This window comes from Hylobates moloch, unplaced genomic scaffold, assembly GCF_009828535.3.
Source record: "Hylobates moloch isolate HMO894 unplaced genomic scaffold, HMol_V3 SCAFFOLD_3, whole genome shotgun sequence".
Taxonomy (NCBI): Eukaryota; Metazoa; Chordata; class Mammalia; order Primates; family Hylobatidae; genus Hylobates; species Hylobates moloch.
In genome coordinates this window covers 128854540-128879347 of record NW_026652278.1, presented here as the reverse complement: position 1 = coordinate 128879347, position 24808 = coordinate 128854540, and the positions used below count along the sequence as shown (strand labels likewise).

Genomic DNA, 24808 nt, shown 5'->3' with positions numbered 1-24808 from the left:
AAAGCTTGGGAACTCTTAAGTTTAGATGAATGATAATGAGCATTGTCAAAGAGGCAGTAAAATTGAGTCCTTGGTTCTGGCTGTTGAGCTGAGAGCTGCAGGAGTTAATTGTGTGAATGGTAATGAGACCAGGGAGGCAGCAGATGCTCGCGTGCCTTTACAATCCAAATCCCACCAACAAATTCCTCCCACAGAAACTTTGAGGGACATCTTGGCACCCTGGAGATGGAGATAGACCCAGCCATAGCCACATGCCACCTGCTAGACCTATTGTTAAAAGAAAAAAAAGCACATTACAATAACAAAGTTGTTTGCTGTCTTTTGCAATGACTTTATGGCACCGGTTTTACCATACCAGAGGAATGGAACGTCTGATTCTTTATGAAGAACTATCCGCACCCTAAACAGTTAATGACTTAACACGTAAAGACTGATGTTCACTATATCATACATATTCTTCAGATAAGCCATGCCTGCCATTTTCTCTTATAACTCCCCCTGAGGCTGTCTATTCTACGGCAGATTTGCAAAACTATATAGTTTTTGATGACCTTCAGAAAAGGGGCCATTTTTGCTCCTACAAAAAAATAAAAAAAATAGGGCTTAGAATTGTTATAAATACATATTTTTAAATAAAAACAACTTTGGAAAAATGCTCTGTGAATGACCCATTTTTATTGAGTTTGAGTTGTTGCCCACTATCCTTTAGTAGTAATAATTTGACTAGGAAGGCCAGAATGCCCTGTTTAACAAAACGAATAATCAGAATGAAGGCAAGAAAAATTAAAAGTGGTTCTTACACACTGGCCCTGGAGGTGTGTGTGGCAGTGTTTTCCATATGGCAATTTAGGACTCTCCATGAGGATAGTTAAATGGTGTAAAATTCTACTATTGATTAGTTACTTTCACTTTTGAGGATGTATATACCTGATTTTTAGAAATCTTGGTATATATTCCTTGTATGAAATAATAGGCCTATTTCCAGTATTAGAAAACAGGGTTCATTTAAATGGCAACTGCAGATAGGGCAGATTTGTGCTGTTTATGCCACCCCAGGAAAGAGGCTCCCTGTCTCTGTCTAGGTTAAACAAAAGCTGCTTACGTCCTCACTTTTTGTTCAGCTAGTTGACCCTCATTATTATAAAAGCAATTAGTTAGGCTGGAATTTCTGAATTCATTATAGAAAACCTTTGATGACCTTGTGTTAACAGTACAGATTTTAGATTGAAATATTTATATGCTTTGCAAGTTTATATCATTATCATCAATTCAGGTTTTGGCTGCGTAAGTGCTGTGATGCTGGATTATTCTGTTTGTAAAGACCCAAGATTCTATAGTAAATAGAAAACTGTGTTCTTTTCATAACAATAAAATATGTGCTTCTGACTTACTGAGAAGTCAGAAATGGAAGCATGTGGGAGCAATATGTAAATGCCAAGAAAGCTGTTTATACTGGGATATGTTCCTGCATAATAATCATAATCCAATCCCAGCAGAAACCTTTTGAATTTAAAACATTGTCGAGTTACAGCAAAACAGAAAGAACCGCAGCAAGTGTTGCAGTTGCTGATCATTTGTGAGAAAGCTAAAATGTGTTTACTTTTGATCTTTTTTTTTAAATCGGGAATTTCTGTATAAGTTTATCATTCTCCAGTAAGACCATTTTAAATATTTTATTGTGATTTAGTGACCTGCTCTAGAAAAAAGGGGGGACATTTTGAGATTTGTTTTTTTTTGGAAAGTTAAATCCAATACTTTTGGCTGAGCAAGGTAAAGCACATTTGCTTGCCTTAAATTATATTGCCTTCTTTACCAAACATGTTAGAGTCTTTCATTTAGCCTCACAGCCAGAAGCAGAGTTTCCAGAAAAGTGTGTCAAAATAAATAATATACCCTCGAATACTCAAAGTAAAACTGGGTATCCAGGTATACTTTTTATGTCTTCCTCCCAAATTTAGGATCCAATCCATTATTCAAGAAAATATACTTGGAGAGTGACTTTATTACTGCAAAGACATGATGGTACGATGATAAAACATCAAAGAGCTGTTGAGTGGGAAGTGGGTTTCTTTGATCTCAGGTCAGTATCTCCTGTACTGCATTATGCTCCTCCCTTGTGTCAGTCTCCTGATTGGCTTTTGCTCAGTTTGGAGTGTTTCTGATTGCAACATAAATAAGAATCTAACTGTCTACTGTCGTTTTTCCAACTTCTTGCTTTTTGTTCATACCTTTTAATCTAAAGATGATTCAATTGTATTTCCTTTAGTATGAGCCTAGTCACAGGGAAGCAGTACATGGTACGTGAAGATATCATACCTAAGGTATCTGGGGTGTATTTAGAGCCAGTAAAAAGACCAAGTCTCACCTCCTCAGTTTTCTCCCACCTCTGCCTAAAAATCACTTCAGTTAAGCCTGTAGCACTGATTATGTTGAACGGTATCATCCAAAGAAAAAAGCAGACTTTTTCCTGCATAGGTTGAAATATTTTTTCACAAGACAAATCACCTTAATGTATATTGATTGTCTTTCTCCCATAGCTTAACAATTTTGGAAAATAAAAGAATTAAAAAATATGACAGCGTTTTTCATTTAATGTTTAAGAAACAAGTCATTATTACTGTATAGAAGTAGATTTTGGAGACAAACATAAGTATAAAAATTCAGTATCTACTGTATATTAGCCATGTTTTAGGCAAAACTTTATGAGTCTTAATTTCCTTAAAAATAAAATGATTCTAGGATTAATGTGGCTGACACAACTTGTTCTCCACTCAATATCCACTCTCTAATCCACTTTGTTAAATGAACACTATATTTTAGGACTTTGCCCTTCAGGAAGGAAAAGAGTTATTCCTCTCCTCCAGAACTAACTTTCTAGTCTAGATAGGCCAATTACAACAGTTTTATTCTCTTTGTTAGAGATTGGTTAATAAAGGTCATGTGACACAATTTTGGCCAATGAGCTTTAAGAGCATATCAGTAGGCAACTACTAGAAAACATTTTATTTCTTGATGAAAGAAGATAAGGTGATGCTGTCTTTTTTGTAACTCTATATTCAGCTAAGTTGAGGTATATTTTCTAGAACTGTAGCAGCTGTGTTGGGATCATGAACGAACCCAAGAAAACAGAACAAGCCAGCACAATGAATATCAAATAGCAGAAAGATGGGAGACACCTGGTTTGTGATGGCATTATTGAGCTGCTCAATATTCAGTGTTGAAAATGTCCTATCTCTGTGTATCTCCTGTTTTGAAATAATAAACTTCCTTTCTTTGACAATTTTAGCTGGGTTCTATTATTATATCCCACGTGTTTCTAACAATCATTTCATTCTTAAAATTATAGTAAGCATTAAAGGAAATATATGTGTAGCTCACTTGGCACTCAATATGGTTCAATAACTATTATCTTTATTTTTATTATGGTCCAAGACCCTTACATTCAAATGCTAGGTGAGATGTAACTATTATAGATGGTATTTTTTATATCAGTAACACAGTCCACATGAAAAACTAAATTTGCCCTCTTAACTACATTTTAGAATAGGTATATTCTAAAATGCTTCACTGCCTAAATGGGAGTCTACTTTGAAGCTTAAATTCTTTTGGATAGAGAATATCAGCTATAATTGATTAGTTTATTACAACTAAAATAACTTACCCAAATTAAAAATAAATACTAGATGATAATAAAAGAGGCACTATATTTTTACAAATGGTGGCCTGCTATGAGTCTCGTAGGAAATAGGCATTATTTTCAGTGAAGTTCTAACAACTCTCCTCAGTCTTATTCCCTTTGAAATATTTTCTATTTAATTCGTATACATTCAGATATTTATTATGTAAAACCTATATGTGAACTGTTTATTCTCTTTGTAAGTTAGTAAAGAAATGGTAAGCACATGCATTTTCAGAGATCAACTTTAGAGCTAAGTATCTACTAGATGTTCTAAATCTCTATCATTTATTTCCTTTATTTTATGAAATTTTAGTTATTTTTTGATTAAAGTTGCTGTTGGAGAGAATACTTTGAACTTTTTTCTTTTTCTTGTAAAATTAAGCATCCCTCAATTTTATAACACTGCTGTTAACTACGCTAAAAATATCCTTGATTGCTGCTTGTTAAAAGTGTTTCAGTTGATGGATGATAAACCTAAAGTGAATAACTTCTTACGAATTCTAAGTAAATAAGAAATTGGACCTTGAAGTTGCATGGTATTTACTAATAATTTTTATACATATTTGATGTGGATATTTATCACTTATCGAAGCTTAACATACTATATTAAAACCTTTCAAAAAGTTTCAAAAGCTTTCAAAAAGTTTTAGTCTAACCTAATATATCCTAAAATATCATTGACTTGGTTTTTGTTATTTAAGTGGATGCTCATATTTCTAAATGATAACAGTTCTCCTTTACATTATAAAAACTTTTTTCTTGAGAGTAGATGCCAGTCTACGAACAGTGTGATACTCCTAGTTGGAACGGCAAAAAACGGTTGGATAAATTAGCTATTTATTAAGAGCATCCAGAAGTATCATACATGAAGTATATTTTAACATGAACACAAAGAGTCAGACACTGGCAATAAACATTTTGTCACACTTTGATTTGTATTCTTAATTCTGAGCTGGAAATATTTAAGGATAAAATAAACTGTATTCTCAAGATTTGCTTTGCCGCATGATAAAAGAATGATAAACGAAGGAATGTTGCCATGAAGAAAACATAAAGCAAACTTGTGAATTATATGTACTTGACAGATATGAAACACTCAACCAGAGATTCCTAAACATATACATATGTACAAGTATACAAATAAATATTATGACATTGGAGATATTTGGAGATATTTTCACCTTCGGAAATAGCTCTTCCAAAAGTATTATTAGATCTGTTTTTCTAAAAAGCGTTTTCCTTGCTGATGGAAACTGTACTGCCTAATGGATAAACTGGGTGATAGCTGCTATAAAACCCTAGATCCAGAGGGAAGCTTAATTTCCCTTCTCTTTCTGTGAATTTAACTAAACAGATAAGTTTTCTTATATCACTTCTACTTATATTCTTGAATTAATGAGGTCTTAGCTCTGGCCCTTTTTCTGGTAATCTTCTCCATGTGCCAATTGTCTCTAAACTCCCTGGAGGAGAAAAATCTCACAGCACGTAAGATTTAAGTACCATCATGTCAGAAGTTTCACCACTTTACTCAGTAGATTACTTTTCTTAGCAATGTCTCAAAATTTAATGTACATAGGAATCACCAGAGGACCTTATTAAAATGCAGAATTTGTTGATGGTCATTTGGGTTGGTCAAGAAATTCTGCATTTTAATAAGGTCCTCTGGTGTTTCCTATGTAGATTAAATTTTGAGACATTGCCAAGAAGAGTAATCTGAATGAAGTGGTGAAACTTCTGACATGATGGTACTTAAATCTTATGGATTAAGAAAATGTGGCACATATACACCATGGAATACTATGTAGCCATAAAAAAGGATGAGTTCATGTCCTTTGTAGGGACATGGATGAAGCTGGAAACCATCATTCTGTGTAAACTATCGCAAGGACAGAAAACCAAACACCGCATGTTCTCACTCATAGGTGGGAACTGAACAATGAGAACACTTGGACACAGGTGGGGAACATCACACACCGGGGCCAGTCGTGGGGTGGGGAGACGGGGGGAGGGGTAGCATTAGGAGATATACCTAATGTAAATGACGAGTTAATGGGTGCAGCACAACAACATGGCACATATATATATATGTAACAAACCTGCACATTGTACACATGTACCCTAGAATTTAAAGTATAATAAAAAAATAAATAAATAAATGCAGAATTTGTTTAAGTAGGTCTGGGGTAGGGTCTGAGATTCTACATTTCTAACAAGCTTCCAGCTAATGCACATGCTGCTGCTTTAGAGCCCATACATTGAATGGCAACGCTTATACTAAAAATTGAGACTCAAGTCACTTAAGGGTTTAGTCTCCCCACCACCCATTTCCACAAATCTTCTCAGCTGCAACTATAGGAAGACGCTTTTTAGGCTTAGTTTTTTGCCTCGAGGTAATGTACTGAAAAGAAAGAATTTAAGGAATTCAGATGAATAATCCTAAAAGTCAATTTTCCTGCCATCTAGTTTAACTTTGCAATCTGGTCTCCAGTTTTGAGGAGGCTTTTCGTAAGTGCCCATTTTTAAAACACCGAACCTCTAGGTGCTTGCTTTGTTCTCCCTATCTTAATCCTGAATTTCATAACCTGCCTTGTTTGGAAGTCCTGAAGGAAGTCTTATTGTTTGGAATAGCAGCTCACCTACATGCCTTTCATCTGGACTCAATGGATTACCTTTTGCTAGACCCTAAGTCACCTGCTGGAACTTGGCATATTACCTTTGGCAGAACATCCTAAATACTGATTGCCCACTCAGACAAAATTGACCTAGCACCTGTCACTATATTTCATGGACTCCAACTCTTCTTGGCCCCTGGTTTGTGCTGCCTCCCGGCCCTAGCACAGCTATGCTTCCAGCTGCGTGGGCCTCCTGTGGGCACTTAGCACATTCAGTTTTGATCAGAATTCAAGTAAAGTCTATTTCTGTTACACACATCTAAAGATAGTTTGGAATCTATTTTCATTTCCCAATCTTTGATCTCATGTTGATAAATTTTGTCTCATAAAGAGTTCATATTGTTCGGTGACTTTTCATTATTATATTCTTAAATCTATTAGTAAATGGAATAAAGGAAGAACAACATAGAGAGATGTAATGTGATTGATAAAAGGCCTCAGGTTGGTTTTTAAATAAAAATCTTATTTGACAAATTTTATATTTCCTTGTCACTGCCACGATACATCAAATCCTATCCTTTTGTCTTCCTGCTATAGTTTCACATGAAATTTAAAGAAACAACTGTTTAGTGCAAAAGCCTTGAGAACAGGCAAATAGATGTGTATACTATCAAATATAAAAGAAAAATAAGCACCTGGTAGACTTCTAATTGTAATTGTAGATATGTTTCTATGGTTTAGGGCTTGGAGGTATAGTTGAGTATAGTTGGTAGGTATTGGAATTTTCTTCAGGAAAGCAGCAAATTTTCAAGACCATCACAGTTCAATACTATTAGTTTTGTCAATTATGTTTCACAGGTGACCTTTATAAGTCAAGATGAAGAGAGCTTTATCTTTTCAACATAAAATTATGTATACATCTAAACCAAAAGTCTGAGAAGCACCAAGTTCTGTGGCTATAATCCACATTTTGTTCTTCTTCAATGAATGTTAGGAGGAAAACAGACACACACAGGTTAAGAAAAGGAAACTAACCTTTGTTGTATGTTTACTGGGCCAGCCTTTGTGGAAAGCCCCAGTCATTGAAATTCTTAAAAGAATTTTTTAGAGTAAATTATTATTACTCCCACCTCATAGAGGATTATACATTTGCAGAGAAGTTAAATAATTTGTCCAGGATTACATAACTGCCAACTGGTGGTACCCACAGTTTTTGGGCTCATACAAAAAGCCAAGCAAGCTCTTTATCTTAAGCAGGTCTAAAGTCCTGGAATTCCTTAACTTTACTAACCTTTGTCTGGAAAAGCCTTTGTTCCTAATTTCCCAGGATGCAGAGTAATTATTTAGGCCTGTTACAGCCATATGGTGTCAAGCAGGACCGTGATTTTCTTCTATGTTTCACAACAAATGCTATGAGGAAAGATTGTGAACTATACCAATCAACCAGAAGATTGTAAGTCTCATGTCATTATTTTGATGGTAGGAAAGACATATAGTGAGATAAAAGTGAATATTTATTAACCTACCTTTTTATCTCATATGCTCTAATAAAATATAAATTAATAGCAAAAAATCAAAAAACAAAATATATATCTGTGTGTAAGAAATTTTAGTGACTTTCATCTTGTATTCCAGTACCAAAAGAGACCTTTTTCTTCATGTAATGCAGACAAATTTGAGGCTTACAATTTAGTTCTATGCTTTCCTTCCTCTTGAATAGGAACAAAATCATTCAAAATTTAGAATTACAAAGCTTAATTTTCCTTAGAACAAAAGTAATAAAAGTAAATGGCATGGTGAAAGTGTTATTAGAGGTGAAAGGATGTATTGTAAATGCCGGTTGATATCTTTTATCTAGGTTTAGCAGTTTTCAGCCCAATTAAACTGAAGTGGTAAAAGGAGTTTCATAGATAAAATATGCACAACAGGGTGGATGTATCTGCGATTTGCCTCTAGAAGCTTAGAAGCACTTTGCTGCTGTGCTTAACATCACTCAAGAGGGCACAGTCTTCAAGAGGAACCACTTCCTTTCTTTGTCAACAAAGACTGCCATATCAAAAGAGGGTGGACTTTAAGAAACATTCAATCGACTCTCCCTTACTGGTTATCTGAGAAGTTGTTTAGAGGGTCTACCCCTTTTTCATGACTTCATCAAGTTCCAGAAGGATGAAGTTCAATCAGGTCATCATTAGATAACAGCTAATAGAAGTTTATCAGTTTTTCTCCCCTGATATAAACCCTTTCATGGATAGTAAATAGTCTGGGAGATAGTTTTTTGTTATCTTTTCAGAGATACCAAATGAGGAAATTTTAAATTGTTAGAACTAGTGATACAATATTACAAAGAAAAGATTTCTTTTTAATTCTGTACTTTTGGGGAAAAAAGTGTAAAGAACAGATCAGTGCATACCAAGGATAAATCAAAAGTGCATCACTTTTGAGTAGATACATGTGACTTCTCAGGAAGAGATTGGGAAGCTGAAAAGGAAATAATATGTGGTAAGGATGATATTGCAAATGAAAAAAGCCATTGTTGGTGAAAGAATGCCAAATTCTTTAAATACTTACTCATAGAAACATATCATTTTGGAGGTTATATTAATTTACAACTTATTTAATATTTCAGTAAGTTACACTGAAGCTCTTTTTCACAATGATTGTTTCTGTTCAAGCCCACTGTCAGAAACAAAATAACTTTTTATTATTTTTACTTTTTAAGCATAAAAAAGTCTGAATCAAGGTAGTCAAATCCATTGCTCTTGGAGTTTTTTTGGGGGATAGACTTACCAAATTCTCAAAGAAAATTTTCCTAGAACTAATGGAATTAGGTTACCTTTGAATTCTCACCCCAACGTTGAATAGTCACTAATTCCTTTCTTTGCTCTTTTGGTGTTTGCAAAGGGGTTCGCTAAAGCCTGAATTGATATACTTATTGGCTCAGATTGTTAGAGATCTAGGCCAGATGGCTTTAGGTTTCTAAAGTCCCCCTTGCTTGTGGTAGTTTTCCTAGTTTGCCTATAGGGTTTGGGGATCAGCAATTTGAAAGGGCTACAAACTTGTAAAACAGTATTATTCGTGGGGGCAGAATGTTCATCAGCGTGACCCAGTACTAAATACATTCATTATAGGCATTTCTATTCTGCACAATTTGCCACACAGCACTGGTTTCAGGAGGGGGAAAAAAAGACAATGGCTTATAAAATGCTTTTGAATGCCTAAAAAGAAGGAGAATCCATGCTGAGACTCCTCTGCTTTCTTTTTTGGAAAGAGCCTTCTTAGTGACTTTAGCTGAGCTCTGCTGAGAGTAAGCAAAGTGGAAAAATCAGAAAATTACTTTTTTTATATGTTTCTGGTGGGCAAAATAGAGAGTGGGAAAAAATAAATGGAAAAAAGTGACAATGAGATTATGTGAAACAGCAAATATGCAAGCAGACGAAGACAGCTGAGGAATAATGCAAAAGGTATGAAAAAAAGCAGCAAAAATGGAGCCACGATGATAAACTTAAAAGGAATTGCAGAGCAGAAAGAACATCATAAATAATCATATTTTCAAATAAGAATACTGTATCAGTTTCTGTGACCTGGATAGAGCACAAGCCTCCCATGATATTTCCTAGCATTTTGATGCACACAAAATGCAATTTTCAGCTCACGCATTTGATTTGTCAGTGTAAAGAAGCTTTGGGGTTTTTAAAATACATATCTGAAGTGTTTTCATAAATAATGCATATATTATAAAAATTTGACTTGTAAACTATTGAGTCCTTGTCCCCCCAGTATTCACTGCGAATACTAGCCATGTATAGATAGTGCCTTTTGGTAGAAATTGGCATGCTAAAGCTTGCGGTGTCTTTCACCCAAGATAAATAGGATTTTTTTGAAGTACAGGACAAAGAAATATTACAAACAATTTTGCCCAAACTCAAGGAAAGAAGTCATACAAGGTAGAACTATATTGTTAATTAGTTCCAAATTCTGAGGTGTTCCTTTAAGTCTTGCTAATTAAGAGAAATCAAGAGTGCAAGATAGCCCTTTTTTTATCTTCAAAGAATAAAGATGAAAGAAAACAGAAAATGAAACCTCTTTACTTGCTCCATTCTTTAAAAACAGAGCCCCAAGAAAATCTGCTTGTGCTCCTAGAAGGAGAAAGGCCTAAGTATTTACAGAGGGAATGGGGAAGGAGGTGGTCTGAGAAGCATAATTAGAAGCAGGTTTTCAAATTGTATTAAATTCCTTCACCAACAAAACGCACTTAGAGGTATTTTAAGTTAAACTAGCACTTAAGGACTATGAAAAGCAAGATGATTACATGTCTGTGGCAGAAGAAAGGGCAATTAAGAAAACAAGAAGAATTTAACGTGCCATATAAATAAAGGCGACCAGAAGTTGATTTAAAGTTTTTCTTCTGTAATTTGTCTCCCCTTTGTCATGGCACGCTCAGAGAAAGTGAATGCAGTAGATTGAAAGGCGGAGGGGGAGTGGGGAGGAAGAAGCAAGGAGCAGGGAAGGACTGGCTCCCATCTCCTCCCCCAGCCCCCACCAGTCCGTCTCCCCTTCTCTCTCTCGCGCCCCCACCCCCGCCTTCCTCCTTCTCGGTCTCTTTCTCTCTCCCACCCTCCACTCTCGCCCTCCCTCCTTGGGTGACTCCATCAGCTTTTGATTTGGAAGCACACTGATTGGCTGGAAGCGATTCAACACACGCTGGGCAAGAGCTTTGTCTGAGTTGAAGTGAAGTTGTACAGATTTTAGACTGGAGTCAGCAATCACGGGTGTTTAGTCTGCAGCCGAGCAGCTAAAGGGAGAAAGAATCGCTCAGGAAAGACACTGCAGACTCCGCCGGCACCCTGCAATAGATGGATTCCGACTACACAAGGGAGAAAACGCGGAGGTGACACTCTCCTGCCTGGAAAGGGGACGAACGACCAAACAAACGCAAGGACTGGACTCCATGCCGAAGGTATCTGGAAGTCGTGACACGGTGTGTATAAAACAAAAGTTTGCGAGCTGTTAATTGCTGTGCTGTGTTATTAAGAGACGCTTTCAAGTTTCAAGTACCAAATGTAGCTTTAAGTTGCCAAAGGAAGTTGAGGCAATTGCTTTGCTGTTTTAACTTGCTCTGTGAGGGAAATCTCATAAACTGACCAATGCACCAAATGAATGCTAAAATGCACTTTAGGTTTGTTTTTGCACTCCTGATAGTATCTTTCAACCACGATGTACTGGGCAAGAATTTGAAATATAGGATTTATGAGGAACAGAGGGTTGGATCAGTAATTGCAAGACTATCAGAGGATGTGGCTGATGTTTTATTGAAGCTACCTAATCCTTCTACTGTTCGATTTCGAGCCATGCAGAGGGGAAATTCTCCTCTGCTTGTAGTAAACGAGGATAATGGGGAAATCAGCATAGGGGCTACAATTGACCGTGAACAACTATGCCAGAAAAACTTGAACTGTTCCATAGAGTTTGATGTGATCACTCTACCCACAGAGCATCTGCAGCTTTTCCATATTGAAGTTGAAGTGCTGGATATTAATGACAATTCTCCCCAGTTTTCAAGATCTCTCATACCTATTGAGATATCTGAGAGTGCAGCAGTTGGGACTCGCATTCCCCTGGACAGTGCATTTGATCCAGATGTTGGGGAAAATTCCCTCCACACATACTCGCTCTCTGCCAATGATTTTTTTAATATCGAGGTTCGGACCAGGACTGATGGAGCCAAGTATGCAGAACTCATAGTGGTCAGAGAGTTAGATCGGGAGCTGAAGTCAAGCTACGAGCTTCAGCTCACTGCCTCAGACATGGGAGTACCTCAGAGGTCTGGCTCATCCATACTAAAAATAAGCATTTCAGACTCCAATGACAACAGCCCTGCTTTTGAGCAGCAATCTTATATAATACAACTCTTAGAAAACTCCCCGGTTGGCACTTTGCTCTTAGATCTGAATGCCACGGATCCAGATGAGGGCGCTAATGGGAAAATTGTATATTCCTTCAGCAGTCATGTGTCTCCCAAAATTATGGAGACTTTTAAAATTGATTCCGAAAGAGGACATTTGACTCTTTTCAAGCAAGTGGATTATGAAATCACCAAATCCTATGAGATTGATGTTCAGGCTCAAGATTTGGGTCCAAATTCAATCCCAGCCCATTGCAAAATTATAATTAAGGTTGTGGATGTTAATGACAATAAACCTGAAATTAACATCAACCTCATGTCCCCTGGAAAAGAAGAAATATCTTATATTTTTGAAGGGGATCCTATTGATACATTTGTTGCTTTGGTCAGAGTTCAGGACAAGGATTCTGGGCTGAATGGAGAAATAGTTTGTAAGCTTCATGGACATGGTCACTTTAAACTTCAGAAGACGTATGAAAACAATTATTTAATCTTAACTAATGCCACGCTGGATAGAGAAAAGAGATCTGAATATAGTTTGACTGTAATCGCTGAAGACAAGGGGACACCCAGTCTCTCTACAGTGAAACATTTTACAGTTCAAATCAATGATATCAATGACAATCCACCCCACTTCCAGAGAAGCCGATATGAATTTGTAATTTCAGAAAACAACTCACCAGGGGCATATATCACCACTGTTACGGCCACAGATCCTGATCTTGGAGAAAATGGGCAAGTGACATACACCATCTTGGAGAGTTTTATTCTAGGAAGTTCCATAACTACATATGTAACCATTGACCCATCTAATGGAGCCATCTATGCCCTCAGAATCTTTGATCATGAAGAAGTGAGTCAGATCACTTTTGTGGTAGAAGCAAGAGATGGAGGAAGCCCAAAGCAACTGGTAAGCAATACCACAGTTGTGCTCACCATCATTGATGAAAATGACAACGTTCCTGTGGTTATAGGGCCTGCATTGCGTAATAATACAGCAGAAATCACCATTCCCAAAGGGGCTGAAAGTGGCTTTCATGTCACAAGAATAAGGGCAATTGACAGAGACTCTGGTGTGAATGCTGAACTCAGCTGTGCCATAGTAGCAGGTAATGAGGAGAATATCTTCATAATTGATCCACGATCATGTGACATCCATACCAACGTTAGCATGGATTCTGTTCCCTACACAGAATGGGAGCTGTCAGTTATCATTCAGGACAAAGGCAATCCTCAGCTACATACCAAAGTCCTCCTGAAGTGCATGATCTTTGAATATGCAGAGTCGGTGACAAGTACAGCAATGACTTCAGTAAGCCAGGCATCCTTGGATGTCTCCATGATAATAATTATTTCCTTAGGAGCAATTTGTGCAGTGTTGTTGGTTATTATGGTGCTATTTGCAACTAGGTGTAACCGCGAGAAGAAAGACACTAGATCCTATAACTGCAGGGTGGCCGAATCAACTTACCAGCACCACCCAAAAAGGCCATCCCGGCAGATTCACAAAGGGGACATCACATTGGTGCCCACCATAAATGGCACTCTGCCCATCAGATCTCATCACAGATCGTCTCCATCTTCATCTCCTACCTTAGAAAGAGGGCAGATGGGCAGTCGGCAGAGCCACAACAGTCACCAGTCACTCAACAGTTTGGTGACAATCTCATCAAACCACGTGCCAGAGAATTTCTCATTAGAACTCACCCACGCCACTCCTGCTGTTGAGGTAAGATCATAAACCGCATCAATTCATTGCAATGTTAGGTGTTAGTGTTCAGGAATTGTGTTTACTAGTCCTTAAATGTTTTCATTAATAAGTAACAATACTAATACTGTGCAAATTAAGTAGGATACAAGTTACATTGTGAATTGTAGCAAAGATGCACACTTTAGCATACTGTTTTTAGTTTTCCTTAAGTAAATAACTTGCATATGATATGTATAATATTGAAAAATAAATGTGAAGGTCACACAGGACTACGTAGAGTCCCCTTACTTCCCAGATTAAAATAATGGGAAGCCAAAAAGTAGAGACTTGCTTTATTTTCAAGGTTATAGTCTTTACTGAACAAATAAAAAAACTGAGGCCTTCAGACTTCTATTTCAATGCATGCTATGTTTGTCCAAGTTTGGAAGATTTCCTGACATTTTTTAAACTACATGCGTTACAGTGTTGTATGTATTTTCCATGTATTTTTACAGGTGGTCACTTTATCTGAATTATAAAGAAAATAAATCAGTTATTTGAAAGGAAGTCTTCTTTCACAAAGTAAAAGTCAGTTGTATTAGATCATCCAAATCTCTCTGAAATATATTTTAGTTATAGTTCATAGCTGGCTGCGTGGTCCGCCACAGTCCAGCATTTGCAAATCTTTTAAATAGAGATAATATGTTCAATTACTTAGCTGAAACAGCAAGTAATTGCTTTTCTTGCTTAAAGATTGTGAGTGTTTAGAGGCTTGTTTCCAGGAATCAGTTCTGTCTATTTGGTTTCCAGCAGGTCTCTCAGCTTCTTTCAATGCTTCACCAGGGGCAATATCAGCCAAGACCAAGTTTTCGAGGAAACAAATATTCCAGGAGCTATAGGTATGAATTATTCTTGTGTTACCTGTTAAGTCTCAATATAAATGCTGAAGAGTAAAAACTGTAATTATTTTTTCTGATTTATCTTTCCAGATATGCCCTTCAAGACATGGACAAATTTAGCTTGAAAGACAGTGGCCGTGGTGACAGTGAGGCAGGAGACAGTGATTATGATTTGGGGCGAGATTCTCCAATAGATAGGCTACTGGGTGAAGGATTCAGTGACCTGTTTCTCACAGATGGAAGAATTCCAGCAGGTAAGAGGGTAGTGATAGATAAATCTTTATTTTCAGGTCTACCGTGACACCAGTAAAATGAAAAATTTCTCTCATCCTTATATTTCTTCTTTATTTGTCCCTTGCACTAAAGTGTTTATAATATGTTTTATAGTATGTTCATCACTGTTTAGTAATGAACAGAAACTGAAACATTTTAACACTGTTTTCTTAAATTTCATTAAGCGGTTGGAAGAGAACGAGTGAGCATGACAGCTTCATAGGACAAGAAGAAAGGGGTGGGGAAAAATAAAAAAAACAAACCACTTTCCTCCTCTTTCCACCTCATCTGATACAGCCATAGAACACGGTTGTGTAACTCTTTGCAAAATTATTGGGTGGTGGTTTTTATTCAGTTACACTGTTTTGGCGCAGAGTGGTGAACTGGACTGTAATTTGGAGGATGCATTTCCTGTGATGGGCACCAACTCACAAAATCAGAGACTAAAATATACTAGAAATTGTATACTTCAAGCATTAAAAATAGGAGAAGGAATGCATCTTTGTAGGTGGTAAGCACAGAATATTTTTGCCAACATTTCATTTTGCTATAGTAGAAGAGGCACAGGGACCCAAGAGTGGAATTTTTAAGTACATAGCTAGATAGAAGAGATGCTATTAAGTTTTGAACCACGTTTTCCTTGGAGTTTCTTCCCTCTAATTCTGCAATAGAAACTCTCTGAACTGAGTAAATACTGATTATATTATCCCAGCAGCCCCACTACTAAAGACTGCAATATTAAATCAACCTTAGGAATACATACATGTGTTCTTTTGGCTACCTGTATTTCTAAGTTTCACTGAATGTGGATCAATGACTGCTATTTGATATATGAAAGATAGAACAACACAATATCACCCATCTTAGTTCCATTGCACCTCTATTTTTAAATACAGATAAGTAAGAGAGTTGAGGAAATAAACATGAGGGAGCCTCAGACAGCTACAGGAATTCAAGAAAATCAATATAGCTTACATTCCATATCTGCAGGTTCCACATCCATAGATTCAACCGTTAATTGAAAGTATTTGGATTAAACAATAAAAATAGCAATAAGACAATTAAAAACAATACAAATAAAAAACAATACAGTATAACAACTATTTACATAGCATTTACATTTATGAGGTATTTTTAGTAACCTAGCGAAGATTTAAAGTATTTGGGAGGATGTGCGTAGGCTCTGTATAACTGCCATACCATTTTATATAAGCAACCCAATTTTGGTATCCGCAGGGGGCCTGGATCAATCCCCTTTGGATACCAAAGGACCACTGTGAATAGAAACTCGAGCACTCATAAGTGAAGTAGTGATGGCAGTAGCCAGAGCAGTATTAATATTAGGAATAGTAGTAGCAATAGTAGTTACCAACTATGCCCCCGGGTTTACTCCAGGCCCATGCAGAGTTCGATACCTGCACTGCTTCTCCTAAGGCTTTGCCAGGAATTAGTAGTAGGGACAGTAGTAACAGGCTTCTTCTTTTTTTTTTTTTTTTTTTAAGATTTGGAAACTGAAACTTATAAAGGTTAGAAAATGCATCTCAAATCAGGCAGTTTGTACACGGGAGAGTGAGATTTGGACCAATCCCCACATTCTTAAACACTAATCTATCAAGTATGTGAAGTAACAGGTTTTTGTTGTTGTAGTAATTGTTTTTAAATAGAGTGTCCTAATTGTTCTTATGTTCTAAAGACTTATGACATACCCCATAACTATTAAATATTGATTATTTAATTCTGTTATTACAGTAATAGATACTATAATACATCTTACAGGATGAATGTGTAGGGGGGACTTCTAGAGACAATAAGGCGTGCAGTGTACCTGAGAGCCTGTTTGCACAGTCATGGTGTCCGTGTTTTGTTTTTGTTTTTAATGCATAGACTTTCTTGACCAATTTGAAGAGAAATCTCTGAAAATTTAGTGGACTATATTTAGAATCAGACACTTTGCTCAAAGAGAATCGTTTTATTATTCTTACTTGTGTAATAAAGGAGTTGGCTAAACTACATTTGTGTGATCCTGACAGAACCCTAATTTTGAGTATTAATCCTTGATTTTAAATAATGTAATTTCATTTCATTAAACAGAAAAGTAACATAGTGGGCATGACATCAATATTGTATTATATATTTTTAGATTTGTATAATGCTTATTCATTGAAATTTAAATTTATCAGCATAGTTAACTGAATAGCTGCTCTTATTACATAACCTTGGTATTTTGGGGATTAAATGATCCTAAAGTCCCTTTTAATTCTGAAATTGTAGAAATCTAATAGCTAATTATAAAGTTTTTTTTTTTTTAGGTCAAAGTTCTTTTACTTTTTCTTATATTTTCTAAGTTGCCACCTCCACATAAGTTTGTGGCAAGAAAGTTTTCTAGCACTTGGAGTAAATAGTAATAATAATAATTACAATAATAACAATAGATGTTAAGGAATAAAGACACTGGGGAAACAATAGGTAGACATAGATAAACTGTAGAAAACAGTGAGTTGTGTTTAGTGAGTGACATTAAGCTCCATCAGTATCACATTTCTTTTCAAAATTAGGAGTTCACCTTTATATCATCATTAATAATTCCACTTAACATGAGGCAGTTTTTTAAAAAACAATTTCATATTTGCACAATCACACTTAACCATGGGTGTGGCTGGAGAGTTATTTTGCTTGTGCATAACATTATGTTACAACAAAATATATTATAGTAGATACATTTCTGCCTTACTAGGTACCTGCCTCCATCTGAGGTGTGGTCAAAGCTATCCTGGAGGCATAGAGCACCAGGAAGTCACCAATGGTCCGCAAAGTATATTCATGTTTGACTACTGTAGACTGCGATATGCATACTGTGTATCTATACAAAGATAACTATCCCTTATTTATGAGTATAATTATGATGACACATATTCCAGTTTATTATTTACCGTGGCAACTTCTGGAGGCATAATAGGGTGTAAAACTTGTGCTTTGTAAATTTATATTCCCAGGAAATATCCCAAGTAGAGAAAAATGTAAGTCCACATCTGAATGCCATTAAAAGAGATCAGCAGAGTTTCCAAAGCATTTATATTTCTAGGACTAAAGTGTCTTGTTCCAACTGTTTTTCTGCCTTAGACTTTGAACAAATACAGATTATGTTATGTTGCATTGCCTGCCAACAGGGTCATTTCTGGTCATTCATGCTATTAATTCCCACACAAATATCCTGCATTTTGAGCAGTTAAATTGGTATGCATTTTTTGTCTGTTGGCTCATGTTTGCCAACATACTTTCTTACTCATTCAACTTTGAACTATAACACCAAGCATATGCCTGCAAAAATCCCCATTTTCCATTGCATTCACTTCACCAGGATGATTTATACAGCCGTTTGATTTTGTTTCTTGTGATACTCATTTTTCTTGATTGAGTCCAATCCACTTTTCATCAGTCTGTCATCTCCGATTACTTACTTTAAACATTCTTTTTAAATTCTATGTTCTCTCCTTTCTCATGGCAGGTATCCACGAAAGCCCATCTGTTCTGGCCTTTCTTCCATGACGGGTTTAGTGTATCAGTGTGCAAACTGATATTCACTGTCTAGTAGCTCCTCCCTTTGTCAAATCTTTCTTTCATACAGCTTGAACAACATTTTGAGAGCATTTTAATCCACATTTTTTGGCTCAAAATCAATACTTAACTCTTGTTGCCCAGCAACACTGAACTAAACTATTTCTCTTGGCATTCCAAGGGCAATGGAATCCTCTCTTAGCTTATTAACTCTCATATGTTGCCATCTTTGTATCTTTCGTTATAGTAGCAGCAGCTCCTCACTTAATGCACTGATGCTTTGCTCATGGTATCCTTCCTACCCGAAAAACTGGCTTCTCGTCACTTTGCGTAACTGAATCCTATTCATCTTTCAAAGTTTGTTTTAGGTGGCTCTTTCTTTAACTATTTCAGCTTCCACCTCCACTCTTTTTTCCTTTCTTGACATGCCCTTAGCATCATCTAGTTTGACACTTTACCTGTGTTTATGACATCATTTGTTACACTTTACTTAGAGCTATATCTTTTTACAACTTTTGAGGGCAGGGTGCTATTGTTGCACTTCACATGTAGCAGACTCATAATGGATAACTGATTGATCACCTGATGACTAGCGACTTGACAGAAGCAAGGCATACATATTTCTTCTTATGTATCTGCTTCCTGCCCCACCAATAAGGTGCAGTGCAGTGACAAAATTCATAGTCTTATAGTGGTGAAGAAGATGCTCTCCTTTTGCCATGGTCCCCCTCCCCAGAGGACACTTAACTACCTAGCAGAGCTTTCAAGGAGCAACAGAAAGATTAGCCACTTGCACCACTTGTCAACAAGCCCTGATCACTGGGATATAGTATGGAACATTTGTGGCACTGAATTACTTACAGATTGAGAATGTTTTCAGTCAAGTTCCTGGGGACAAGGTTGACAGGATCAGTGAAGTTGCAAGAAATGCCCTCTTCTGCACCATTACTCTTCTATTTCTCTTATTTTTGCCATCCTTCCCTCCATTAGTCTTTTCTCATCAATTTTTCTTATTATTTTTCATTTTTGTGTTAATTTATTATTTTATAATTAAAGCTTCTCATTTATTGGGATGAATTTGCAAATAACATTCGCTGTTTAAAAAATTTCTATGACCAAACTTATTTTTGAGCATGAACTTTCAGATTGCGTTAGTTACCTAGATTGTATTTTTGCATTGTATTGTTGGTTATATGTTTATTATATTCAGGTCTTTAGAAAACTAGGTCATTTTCAGTATTCTCAGAAGCCTAAGTAATTTCTCCTTTCTCTCCGATCATTAAGCATTAAAATCAAGTGAATCAAACAACTAAATCCTTCCCAAGCCTAAAACTACAGAGTTAAATAAAATAAATGAAGAGGTGTCAGCAGGTCTGTTCTTCTTCCTTCTAACAGGATATGAGTAAGACAATAGAGACAGGTCCAAGTTCCATTTTCAGAGACCTGGGGAATTAAGAAGGGAAAAAAAATCATTACCACTATAATTGTTATTTCGCTGCTGAGAAAACCTCATTGCTATTAAGTTATTCCGATTACTTTCAACCCCTTTTGTTTTGTCCACATTAAATTTAAAAAAAAGTTGGTAAATATTTCCAAGTAGTAATAATGCATGAAGTCAGGAAATCTAAAAAAGCTTTTATTCTTAAATCATTCTTGCTTATTTAAATGTAACCTTTCATAACAAATTGCACAATTTTTCTTCATGCTTACCCTCTTTCTCTTTCCCCACCTTGATTCACATGGAATTGGTGTTCACACTCTCCACTTTTTTTTCTTCTTCATTGTATTTCTAGTTTCCTAGTGATTCAGCTTTTTTCTCACTTGCAATACTTGATCTCAAATTGTTCCTCAAATTTTCCTCCTATTCATTAAAACTTGAGGTCCATATTTGGGACTCTTGCAGTTTAAGAACAGAATTATCTCAAAGATTCACGCAGAGAAAAGCAGCAATTTCTACACCTTCAATCAAAAACCATTACTTCTTTTTTTTCGGAAAGTCAACATTATTTTCTTCATGTTTTATTTAGAAAACATGTAGTGAATACCTGCTGTATGCAGGCACTTTACCGGTTGCTAGTGATACTACAGTAACTGCAACAGACAACTTGTTTCCTCTAATAGGGGAATGGGCATCCTTCAAGAGTCAACTTTTTAGCAATAATTTGGGAGGAAGAGGAATCTTCCTAAAGTAGATGGATCTACAAAATTAGCTCTTAATATATAAGTATAGCTAATAACAACCTGATGTTCTTTTAAATCTAAGAGAATTATTTTGCATTTCCTGCATTCTTCTCTTTGCTCTAAAATGAAATCATAATACTGAACAGACTTATTTCTCACTGAAATAAGTCAATGGTTTGTAGAGTGTATTTTACATTTTTCATTTCTTTGTCATGTAGCTTAGTTATTGTATTTGGCAAATATAGAGGGGTTTTTTCCTCTTTATTTTCCTGCTTTTATCATATCTATTTTTTTCCTATGATTGTGACCACTCATATTCCACTAAGAGCATTAGAACATCTGTAAGAACTAAGGAATGGATTTTTCATATTCTTCGTCTTTTGATGACATTTTCGTATATTTGAATATAAATATATTTTGAATCTTTAAAAGAAAACTCCTTAACAGGGTAATTGCAGATGGCCGCTCAGTAGCTAGGATACTTTTCACTGCTGTTTTAAGTAGTAAGTCAATAAATAATTTGTAATATCTTTAAGAGAGATTAATAAGTATAATTACCTTATAGCTTATTATATTCTCATTGCTTCCATTAAAACTAAAGTAATATTGAGAAAGTTACACAAAGGTATGTATTACACAAGAATTAATGGGTGGCATTCTAAAGTTATAGGTTTCACCTTGCAAGTCTGTTCTTTAGAATTTATGTTCAGCACTTATTTCATCACTCACACCTAGTTGTTCCCACATATACTTTATCAACCCATCTTATCATTATTCAAGTAGCAGAATATTCTTACATGATCAATAAGGAAAAAAAGCACACCAGAAGATAACACTTACGGAGGTCTATAAAACCAGTGTTCAAATTAAAGCCATAATTGTAGTCCAGCTTTTGCGTATAATAATAGGTTGGCATCATGGAAATAGCTTAAAACTGTCTCATTCTATTTTTTATTATAAAATTGTATTTTTGCATCATTTTGAATCGTGCTAAGTATAATAATGAATCCCCATTGTTTTTCTTGAGTGCAGCTATGAGACTCTGCACGGAGGAGTGCAGGGTCCTGGGACACTCTGACCAGTGCTGGATGCCACCACTGCCCTCACCGTCTTCTGATTATAGGAGTAACATGTTCATTCCAGGGGAAGAATTCCCAACGCAACCCCAGCAGCAGCATCCGCATCAGAGTCTTGAGGATGACGCTCAGCCTGCAGATTCCGGTGAAAAGAAGAAGAGTTTTTCCACCTTTGGAAAGGACTCCCCAAACGATGAGGACACGGGGGATACCAGCACATCATCTCTGCTCTCGGAAATGAGCAGTGTGTTCCAGCGTCTCTTACCCCCTTCCCTGGACACCTATTCTGAATGCAGTGAGGTGGATCGGTCCAATTCCCTGGAGCGCAAGAAGGGACCCTTGCTAGCCAAAACTGTGGGTTACCCACAGGGGGTAGCGGCATGGGCAGCCAGTACACATTTTCAAAATCCCACCAACAACTGTGGGCCGCCACTTGGAACTCACTCCAGTGTGCAGCCTTCTTCTAAATGGCTGCCAGCCATGGAGGAGATCCCTGAAAATTATGAAGAAGATGATTTTGACAATGTGCTCAACCACCTCAATGATGGGAAACACGAACTCATGGATGCCAGTGAACTGGTGGCAGAGATTAACAAACTGCTTCAAGATGTCCGCCAGAGCTAGGAGATTTTAGCGAAGCATTTTTGTTTCCATGTATATGGAAATAGGGAGCAACAACAACAACAAAAAACCCTGAAAGAACTGGCATTGCCAAATAGTTGCATTTATCATAAATGTGTCTGTGTATATTGAATATTAAATACTGTATTTTCGTATGTACACAATGCAAGTGTGATTATTTTAATCTGTATTTTAAAAATACATTTGTACCTTATATTTATGTGTAATTTAACAAACAAATTTTATTTTTTTACTCCCATGACAGACATGTTTTTTCCTAGTCATGTAGAAACTAGCCACTGTTCAAATCTGATACACTATTCAACCACAAAGTGTAAAGGCACTGCTTAGATTAGTTTTGTTGGGGAAGAATTATTATGTTGTATGAACAACTCCACTAAAGCATTATACAATCCTTAATTCCATTAAGTGATCCCACTTTTTTCAGTAACTTTTTAGAAATTAAGAATCATTAAAATTGTTAAGCTATTTTATTGTTATTTTCTCTACTTTCTACTAGCCCCAATAGTTGAACTCTTATAGGAAAATCGAAAGATAAAGTGAAAGTTTATTTCAGGACTGAGAAATATCTTGAAGGTTATTTATTAGATGACTATCTCAAATGAACTTTTTATAGACAATGATGAAAACAGAACTAAAGTCAATGTTTCCTGACTCCCAGGCCCCTACTATTCCAGGCCATCACACTGGCCTGTTCTGGAGAATATTTCTCTCACAATATTATTATCTACTTATAATTAGGGTAAACAATAAATTGTATTCCACCCTTGTAGTATGAAACATGCTCCAAGGAAATGGAATCTGTCCTTTAAATGGATAACAGTATGTGTTCTAATGGCATAAGATATTACTGGATAAAAACAGTTATGTCAGTGTCTCTCCTAAGGTAGTAAATATAGTTGACTTATTCTGAACCCATTCTATTTTGAATCTTCCCCTTTCCTCTCACAATACTTGAACATTTTAATCTTTTGGAATGTTGCCTTTTTTTGTTATAACTATTCATTTTTAGCTTTTGTCTCCAGTGCATGATCTCGTATTTTTGCTTTTATTTTTAGTATAAGAACATTTATAAAATCACATTTTTGTTACTGCAATTGTTTTATTGTTGTGTGGCAAATGAGAAATCCTTTATTTATTGTGCTGTGATCTCTCTGTGTGGAATGCCTTGGTGAGAGAGATGCTTATTATGACTATTATCATTTCTGACCAAACTTCTATTAATGTTATTTCTAATGATACACTATCTTGATTGTACTCTCCAGAAAATTTTTCTGTCAGTGAAAATAAAAGCAAAATTAAAGTAAAGTAAGGAACTGTCTATAAGTCAGAGTCCTGTTCCTACATATTTGTTCAAAAACTTGGCATGCAGCATGCCCTTCCTGTGAGGGTGATTCGGTGTTGAGTTTCAAATAATAAACAGGTAGTATTCAGTTGGCTGGGCGAACAAGAAAACCACAATGGAAAAGGAATGAGTTTGAGACTTGTATTGGGAATGAAAGCAGTAAGCCATATTCCAGCTAAATAGGTTAAATGCATTTGGGGAATAAAGAAAAAAGAGTAAGCAAGCAATAACTGCTTGAATATTTTTCAAATTACAAAAAAAAATATACTTTCTCAGGACATTTTGTATTAAATTGTGCAGGATAAAAAGGTATCCTTACAATGTTTCCAGGAGGCAAGAATATTATTGTCCCTGGCTTGCTAGTCGGGAATTGAAATACTGGGAAAGTTAAGTAACCGAAAAGTGACTAAAATGCAGATATTTGAATTCTCAAATGAGTACCACATTAAATAGAATATATTAACTCTTTCAACAGGCACATTTTCCTTTATAGGAGAGATTGCAATTACAAGTGAAATTTCAGTATATTTTTCAGTAGATTACACACACAAACGCTAACCATATTTAAATACATTCTGCCTTTCAACTTCACTTCCTTTCAGTATATATTACCATTAAGAAAAAGGCTTTTATATCCTTACTGTTCTTAATTTAAAGCACCAGCAGTAATATGGGAAGCTATGCTGAAAACCACTATTTTGAATAATGTGAAATAAATAAAATGCAGTATTTCATTCAACACAGAACTTTTGTATATTGTCCATATTCCAAGAATTTCATGCCTCAAATTCCCTTGTTTCTCCAGCCTTCTCCATTTATTACTGCTTCCCATGTCCACAGATTAAGAGAATATAAGTGCAAGATTTCAGTTTTTTGCTTCTGTTCCTTTCACCAAGTAATATCCTTTTAGTGAAAGCTGGGATGTCTGATGCTATCATAGCAACCTAGTCTCTC

General features: G+C 36.1%; 1 protein-coding gene across 2 annotated transcripts; it reads left to right on the top strand.

Moving 5' to 3' along the window:
- Window positions 1-11031: 11031 nt before the first annotated feature.
- On the top strand, window positions 11032-24600 carry PCDH18 (protocadherin 18). 2 transcript variants are annotated; one of them, XM_058435831.1, is made up of 4 exons: window positions 11032-13922; window positions 14697-14782; window positions 14873-15036; window positions 21824-24600. In XM_058435831.1, the coding sequence occupies exons 1-4, from the start codon at window positions 11436-11438 to the stop codon at window positions 22489-22491; spliced, it is 3405 nt and encodes a 1134-aa protein (XP_058291814.1). In that variant the 5' UTR covers window positions 11032-11435; the 3' UTR covers window positions 22492-24600. The 2 variants fall into 2 exon arrangements, with proteins under 2 accessions (XP_058291814.1, XP_032003161.1); XM_032147270.2 differs by having other exon boundaries at window positions 14694-14782.
- Window positions 24601-24808: the final 208 nt, after the last annotated feature.

Coding starts and splice junctions, on each gene's coding strand:
- PCDH18 (XM_032147270.2), top strand. CDS start 11,436: ATGCACCAAATGAATGCTAAAATGCACTTTAGGTTTGTTTTTGCACTC. Junction 14,783..14,872: donor AAATATTCCAGGAGCTATAG/GTATGAATTATT, acceptor TTATCTTTCCAG/ATATGCCCTTCAAGACATGG. Junction 15,037..21,823: donor AGATGGAAGAATTCCAGCAG/GTAAGAGGGTAG, acceptor TCTTGAGTGCAG/CTATGAGACTCTGCACGGAG.